The sequence below is a fragment of the Typopeltis vanoorti genome, chromosome 5 (assembly GCF_054136105.1).
Source record: "Typopeltis vanoorti isolate ZY-2024b chromosome 5, IOZ_Tvanoo_1.0, whole genome shotgun sequence".
Lineage (NCBI taxonomy): Eukaryota > Metazoa > Arthropoda > Arachnida > Uropygi > Thelyphonidae > Typopeltis > Typopeltis vanoorti.
The window spans coordinates 2,116,232-2,124,988 of NC_143553.1; the positions used below are offsets into that span (position 1 = coordinate 2,116,232).

The window sequence follows — 8,757 nt, forward strand, 5'->3', positions numbered from 1 at the left end:
AAATAATACCAAGTTTCGGCGGAGGGAAATGCTGAGAAGAGGCATGTAAGTATCTGTCTGTGTGTGTGTAGATTTACGAAAAATCGAAAATTTGAGACAGTCAGGAAACCTAGTGATCTTTAAATCCAAAAAGGCAGTACGCCGTTTATCTCGATTTCTGATGTGAATTTTGTATCCTGGTGGCGATTATTCAAATGATCTAGGAAGGTTTGTAACCCCTCTAGACCATGTTCCCAGATGAGAAAGATATCATCCATATATCGTAGCCACACTTTTGGTTTTAATGTTGCACTTGAAATAGCTCTTTCTTCAAAATCTTCTAAAAATATATTGGCCAACACAGGAGATAACGGGCTGCCCATAACTAAGCCACTAGTTTGTTTATATATTTTTTCCTCAAATGAAATAGCAGGAGTTTATGCAATGCAAAATTAGGGTAAAATTTTTCTTGGAAACTTTGTTTTTCAGTAGGTTAAGGACTTCTTCTATGGGTACATTTGTGAAGAGAGAGACAATGTCAAAACTAACCATTCTGTCAGAGTTCTTGAGATTTACATTTTTTATCTTAGATGTGAACTCTTCAGAGTTTTTGATGAATGAGGAAGAATTACCAATGAGATGTTTTAAGGAAGAAGCAAGGTATTTGGACAGGTTGTAGGTGGGGGAGTGCCTTCAACACTCGGTCTCAAAGGAGTGTCTGCCTTGTGGATCTTCGGGAGGCCGTACAAATGAGGAATTAGTGGATGAAGAGAGCGGAGAGATAACCTGGTATGTCTAGGGAGTTCTGAAGTAAATTTGAGGAGGTTGTTAGTAAGGTTGAGACGTTCTCTCGTAGGGTCACTTTGTAAGAGAGAGTAAATATAAGATAATAATAAGTTGTTTATCTTGGTACGGTAATCAGATTTGTCTAGAACTACAGTTGCATTACCTTTATCCGCTGGTAGGATAATGATTTCGTTGTTATTACGATAGTAGATATCTCTTCTCTCATCACAAGATAAATTATCTGTAGGTCGACGACTGTTGTTTATTGCAAAGATAGCTTCCATTCTAAGTAGGTTTGCTGTTTGTTTTGGTAGATGTGAGGCAGCTTTATCTACTTTGGTTAGAAAGAGTTCCTTAGGAATGGTGGTGGGGGACGGAACGAAGTTGAGACCTTTAGACAGTACACTAATTTCCGCTGGAGAAAGGATATATGAGGATTTGTTTATGACAACATTTTTAGGTCTTGTAAACCAATAGGCGATTGACGAGATTGTTCCTGTTTGAGGCGACTAAATTTTCTGATGAGAGTTAATTTATTGATGTCTTGGGATCTAGGAGCTTGGTGAGAGCTGATGTTTTTAACCTCATTCCAAGAACTGTTGTTTAAAGAAGAAGAACTCAGGTTATTCTCTAAAGCATCCTTTTTAGAGAAAGCTGACGCTAGAATGTATTTATTGTGTGCAATTCTTTCATTTAGCAGATCCAGTTTTGCTTTGCGGTAAATATAGCGGTTAGCGGTTATTGGAGTTAGCGGTTTTTTTCTCCACTAAATGCAATCTAGAAGAACACCAACATCAGATAGACTGGAATCTTACGTCCACTATCCATAAATGCGGTGACAAACTTGAGAGACGCATCCTTGAATCAAAAGAGATAGTCCTGGACCAATCACAGATGAACAATAATTTAAGCTACAACCTGCCAGACTCTCACAGCTCAGCGATTCAGTTCTGGCGCTCTCGAGTCAGTGGTCACTCACTCTTGGCTCACGCTAGACCTATCACGCGGACACCAGTTTCAAATTTGACTGTTACGATTTCCAATTTGTTTATGTGAGAAGTCCATGTTATTTAACTTATTATTTTTTCCAGTTTTTTATAATTATTTACACACCTGAAGAAGTCGGCGTTCCGACGAAACTAGTCGTGTTTATTAAAGTTTTTTCTTCCTTTCTCAGTTTTTTAGTCAGTATATTATTATATATATATGTATATATATAGCCGGCCTGGTTGGCCGAGTGGTTAGCATATCCGCTCTCTAGCCAATAGGCTGCGGGTTCGAATTTCGCGTAGGCATGGATGTTTGTGATTGTCTTCCACCTTCATACATTCCTTCATCCACGTATAGATACATTCTCCCAATATGGACTGGGTCGCCATGGGAGTAGTAGACCCAAACCTCCCGCAATGGGAGAGGCTTTCGCCCTACAGTGGGTAGAAAAATAGGCTGTACCTTGGGTGTAGAATACGTTAAAGATAACAAGAAATTTTATATAGTTGGTTTTAATCATTTTACCAAATAAGCAAAACAAAGTTTTGCGCGAGAAATATATTGACGTGTGAGCTACTTGTATATGGGTAGTGTCCCTTCCCATTATGCACTGCATTATACACGCCTGAAAGGGGATGTATATATATATATATATATATATATATATATATATATATATATATACAGAGTGTTCGGGATAAATTTGACATATTTATAATTAATTATATTTTTCCGTAAGTTACATGTATTAACACACACTTCTCTTCATTTAAAAGTTTGGACCCTTCTTCATTCATATACAAGATGTCAGAAAGGATGGATAGCTGGAACCCACCTGAATCATGGAAGAGAATAACTTGTATCATGATGATTCGTGCCCGCCATCAAAATAAGGATATTACGACTGCTGCCCAATGCTCCCTGAATACAGTAAAAACAATCAGGCATGAACTAGAGACTTGCAATGGTGACTACGAGGATGTAGCAAGAAGAAAGATCCCTAGCAGACGATCTGATTGCGTTCGTACAGCAGAATTCCTCGCAAATCTGCAGGAACAGGTGTTGAAGAACCCTGGCATTGGAATTCGGGCTTTGTTCGTGGAGTTGCTAACTGTAGTCAAGCCCTGGATAACAAGGGTAGCCAATGGTAGGCCGTATGTATGGCAGCAGGATTCGGCCCCTTGCCACACCTCTGGGAAAAGTCAAAAATGGTTGTCTGAAAATTTCTACGACTTCACCAGTCCAAATGTTTGGCCTCCAAACTCCCCAGACCTTAACCCCATGGATTATTTTGTATGGGGCGCAGTTGAAAAAGACACCAATCGCACTTCCAGTAATACAAAAGCCCAGTTAATGGATAAAATTAAAACAGTTTTTGCGGCCCTTCCCAGGGAGACTGTAGCATCAGCTTGTTCGAGGTTCCGAAGCAGAATTGAAGCTGTGATCGATGCTAATGGTGGTTATTTTGAGTAAATCTTGTTGATAGTATTGTAATTAACTCTGCCTGTAATGTTTTTTTGTCAATTCATTAAATTTAATAGATACAAAGAAGATTTTCTTTTTCCTTACGAAACTGTCAAATTTGTCAAATATATATATATATAATGAGTCTGCGTTTTGAAGTGCTTTCCAATTAAAGTACTATGGACCTTATCCAGAACAAAGTAATCATAACACTGACTCACTGTACAAATCGATGTCGTACGTTTATTATTATTTGACACCTCCACGGAGTCCAAAGACCCGTCGAGGGAGGGCAGCTGCTCTACAACTCTGTCTCCATCACTCAATCCACCAACTGACCTCAACTACACCAACGCCATCTATCGCCGACCACCACCACTAGTATTTCCACAGACAATCACAAACATCCGTGCCCACGGCGGGATTATGAGAAAGAAATATGCCATATTGTCTTACAAAGAACCGCTATCGTGGGATAACGGTGAATACAAAAAGCAGCCTGGTACTTGAAGAATTTTCCCAATCTCCATTCATGTAGCCGATTATTTTTTGCCTTACTTTCATACTTGAGGAGGAAAAAATTTTATTGGATACGGAGACTTTCGAACAATAAATATAATTTTGAAAAACTGAGTGTTATTTGGTCGTGGATAATTACAAAGATAAAAAAAAAAAAACTACTAATTTCGCCCCTGCAACTTGTGGCTTCTTCTGGATAAAATATTCATAAAAATAAATGCAATAATGTTAAACACACTCTAATATTACTAAAACCAACTATGTAGGAACCGTTGCGATAGGAGCTGACCGAAATCGCGTGGGAGGAGCCACAAGAGCGTGAATATTGTGTCCTAGTTCCAGCGAACATCCGTTGCGAGCAAATTGTCGGACTAGTTTTTGTAGTTCTTCATTAAGCTTTTATTCATCTCTTATGATTTTTTTGAGTGTATGTTTACGTAATACTTAGTTTTTGTAACATATGTGCAAACATGGAGAGTGTGGTAGCGATCTGTATGAGTAGGCTTGCAATATACACCAAGTGAAAAGCCTCGTTCAGATTTTTGGAAATTAAAACATCTAAGAAAGGCTGTTGCCTCTCAGTTTGTAGTTCCAATTAAATGTTATTTTATGGAGGAATGAGCTGTTAGACGAAAGGAATTCGTGTAAATCTATCCGCAGCACTATATTTCCAGATGATGAATATGACAGTGCCACCGGATTGAAGGTTTACGTTTTGCTGACCTGAGAAAAGGTTTTTCAAAATATAAATAATGAGGAAACAAGGCGGGGGGGAGGGAGTAGTGCCCATTGCAAGGCCAGAAAGGTGCTTGAAGATCTCTGAAAGTGTTCAGAGTTCTGTACGGAGTGCGTGTTTCTGATTGCTTTAGAAAAAACAATATTCTCATAAAAAAAATTCTTTACAATGAGATGTCTACCCGTCTATTCTGGAGGTTGATATTTGTGTTAAAACGTCTTCACCGTAAGTTTCCCTTGCTATGTATTGCGCTCGCATAGCACGGAGGACATTACTCTTCCGTAAAGTAATACTTTTCAATGACGAAGATTTCTGAGTGACGCTGATCACGTCAAGTGTGGCGTGTGGAAAGAAAACTGAGTTACAGTGGATAAGTCAAAAACTTTTTGTGTGAGAGAGAAAACAGTCGTACAATTCTGCTAATTTACGTGTTCATTAAAAGCATCGAACATGTACCCCAATCAGTAATCTCACATAATAAATCTTCAAAAAAATCCGACACCTCTTTTTTTTTTTTAATCTCCCAAGTGGTGGTGCTCTTTTTAGCCATAACTCTTTAGAAATCGGTTAAGGAACTCCGCGTTACTCATTGCTGGAGATAAATTCACATTCTATCCAGCATGGATGGACCATGGTGACGCGAGAATGAGGCAGGGCTGCCGTCATCTTAGTTTCCTGATGTTAAGAATTAAATTTTAGTATTTATTACCGAGTGTGCGTTCTGCGGTCATTTTTACTGAGTTGGGAGCTTAAAAACCAATTTCCTCCGATGTGTACATTTCTAATTGTTTGCGACAAAGATCAACTAGGAAAACCACCCCTGGAAAGAAAAAAAAAATTAAAAAAATCCAAAAAATTCATTCCAGTCTGTGATCGAATGTTCACTTCTTGAGGCTGAACATAAAATCCAACGCAGTGCTGCTACCTCCCCTGCAAATACTATATATTCTGTGAGGCGATAGCATATCCAATATTGTCATTTAAAGTCGGTACGAGTAACGGCTAGAATTAAGACTCTCTCAGCAATATTAACATCTCACTTTATTCCAATTGTTGCATTCCATCAAACATAAAGCACTCATATGCGCTGAATTAACGTGACTTTTTTCCCATCCTGTTTTCATTCCTTAGATTTCCTTCTCTATCACATAGTTATCGGAACTTATTTCAGCAGTGATCTAACTGATGGTCAGTATATTTCAACATTATACGAGGATAAATCCCTGAAAGTGAGAGTGTCGGTGGATGGATGTCAAAGTAAGTAATATCATCTTAATCTTTAGATTATTTTCGTAAAAAAGAAAGTTCTTGATGGTGTGATGATTTCATTTATTACATTTGATTTTCGTTTGGTCTTTTTATCTAAGAAAGTGGATTTAATTATCTACATATAAAATTTAGGAATATTTAATTATATGAAATTTATATTGCATAATATATGCTACTAGTATAATCCTCTCTCAACGAGTCCTTGAATCTGGAGAGCTAATGCCGTAATAATTCCATGTCAACATTGCTAGTGCATAATCGGAAATGCTTTGGGGCTTGGTAATTTTCAGCAACTGCACTTTTGTGCCGGAAGAGACTTTTTTCGATTAGTTTCAGTCAAGATTATTTCGCGGCGTGACACCTTATCCAGTGATCATCTAAAGCAGAAGATATCCATTACACTCTAGACCCAGGATTCTAGTCTATGTGATGATTACTAAATTCACTTGAGAAAATTAGTATACGTTCCCATAATTTCCTTTCTGGGAAGAATTACGGTTGGGGACCACGAGGCGGCAGCACTTAGCTGCCGTCTCTTCGCCGGTTGCCGTTTAAAGTTAGCAATAGTCTTGGACCCAGTTATTTTTGATTAGCTAACTGTGGAGTTTGAGTGGTCCTCAAACTTTAAAAGTTAGACAGGGTTAAAACGCTCTACCTTACTCCCTATGGGAGTAAACGGCATTCGCGCAGGAAATTACGATGTACCAAAATTATAGCAGCTGTGAACTTTTTGGTCCTTTTTGTTAATACGGTGTAGACAGTTTTCTCTTTGGACACATTTTGTTTTGCATAGTTCTGCCTACTTTCTCCATGAAAAATTGTGATGTCGAAGCAAATATTAGCGCTTGTAAATGGCAAATTTCATCCAATTCCAATCCAGTCAAGGCAAATTGTCTCCCACTCGCGAAATGTTGGATATCTACAGTGCCTCGGTATCATGGGCGTGCTAAGGAATTTTTTTTCATCACTTTTTGTATTTTAATTTATTTCTACAGTCTGAGAACTCTGCTCTAGAGACCTAACATGGAGCTTTTCAATCCAGTTCAACTTTCACTAAACCAAGCGCCGGCCCCCCACTTAAAGACAACCTAAATTTCCAAGAAGACATCTATGTCCGCAGTGAGATTCAAAACCCACAGCTGTTTGGTTGGAGAACAGATACGTTAACCACTAGGCCAACCAAGCTGGCAATCATTTCACGTCTAAAATAAACCGAAATCAAATGACTCAAAGTAAAAAAGTCAATTACCAAAGTTTAAAGGAATCCGTTCAAAAGTGCTCGTACAGAAGAGCAAATCTAAATGACTTTTATCTGAAGTTCTATCACAATTGACGTTGTAATGATTAATATTCAGTTCTGATTAAGGAAAAAATATAAAGTCGATGCTCTAATGTTTTTTTTTTTAATTCCCAACGGAAGCAGGTGGAGCTCTTTTAGGCCTACTTACTTGTTCAGATTAGCCCCTTTTTAAAAAGGCAGCAGGCCTCTCTACCTTTTGATCATCAATGAAAGCCGCATATTTGACGAATTAACAACCAATCGAGTTCAATCCACACTGAGTAAAGAAAGATTCACAAATTGCAATTTTCTCTGTTATTTTATCACTGATTGGTTTATAGATTTCTGAGGAGCATAACAAAATGTGCGTTGCAATGGTAATGCAGTGTTTTTTTTGTGAGATTTGCTTATATTCTTTTCTATAAAAGCATTTACATCTTTAAAGCAATTAAATTTTGCTTTCGTAATTAAAAATCTTTAAGAAATAAACACAAAAATGATATACCAATTTTTCTTTCAATAAAAATATCAGCACGATCGATTTAGTTTTGATAATATAGTATATGAGTATATATATTATGAGATATCATTCATCGAACTTTATAAAATTCTTTTTAGTGTTCGTAAAATGTCTTAAGTACTGCCATAACGGTGAATATGAGATCTATTTTTTCTGTGTCAATAAGTACATTTATAAACAAAGGTTACCCCAGAAAACGTAAAAAATTTTCTCTTACATCTTTATTGCTTTAAAAAAAAGTTAAATTTATTTCTTCTAACGATCCCTTCTTAAATTCTTAGAGCCATCATGATCTCATAGTGGGAAGATCATGAATTAATCATTGTATATTCTCCGTACCCCGAATATCATCATAGATAATAATGCATTGTATTTATTTTTTAGGAAGACTTATAGAAGCCAACAGCTCTCCCATATACCGGACTGATATTCCTGCTAGAAATGGTGTCATTCATGTGGTTGACTGGATAATCAGTCCTTCTGATTTAGACTGGTGTGAAGGCATTCCCTTACCATAGCATTTCCATCCTTTTCACTAAATTAGAAAAAATGATCATAATCATGCGAAATCCTTCATAAATAATTTCTCCATTCAGCTGTCGTTAAGTATCCAAGTGTAAATGTTTGCGATTACGATGTCGATTTAAGGAAACGTCAAAAAATAGCATGACTCTTTGCTTCTGTACTTCTACATAATCACAATCAGTTGCTGTAAAACTAGTGGAAAATGAACTTCATTTACGTTTGTTGTGACAGACTTATTTGAAGTAAGTTTCGTATATACTGTGATCATATATGTAAGTTCAGTTATGTACAGTTACATAACTAGACATAACTGAACAAATAAATTAGACATATCGTAAACAATTATCAGGAAAGGATGTTTATTAAAGAAGCTTTTGCAAGAAATTCCAAATATCCCTTTCGTCTAAAATAAAATATTTCAATGACAGATAGCACTTGCTGTCATTTGTATTCCTGCTTCCAAATATGTCATGCCTGTAATCTTGTATACTCTACAGTGAACCCTAAAAGCTGGTTTCTTCTAGAGGAAAAAAGATATTACATAATGAGCAGGGGTGTATAATCAGGATGTGCTAGGTGTGTGGTACATACGCAAGAAATAGAAATACGTAGGCTGTTCAATAAGTAATAAGACTATATTTATACAGAAAACAGATTACCTTTAATCGTCATCATTTACATGGTCTTTTA

General features: G+C 37.0%; 1 protein-coding gene across 1 annotated transcript in view; it reads left to right on the forward strand.

Moving 5' to 3' along the window:
* LOC150106187 (transforming growth factor-beta-induced protein ig-h3-like) overlaps positions 1-8,376 on the forward strand; it is a 52,868-nt gene extending 44,492 nt beyond the window's left edge. The window contains exons 6-7 of the mRNA XM_090392950.1: positions 5,606-5,731; positions 7,927-8,376. Coding sequence (XP_090249076.1) covers positions 5,606-5,731; positions 7,927-8,060 — 260 coding nt within the window. The 3' untranslated portion in view covers positions 8,061-8,376. The remainder of the gene's footprint in view (positions 1-5,605; positions 5,732-7,926) is intronic.
* Positions 8,377-8,757: the final 381 nt, after the last annotated feature.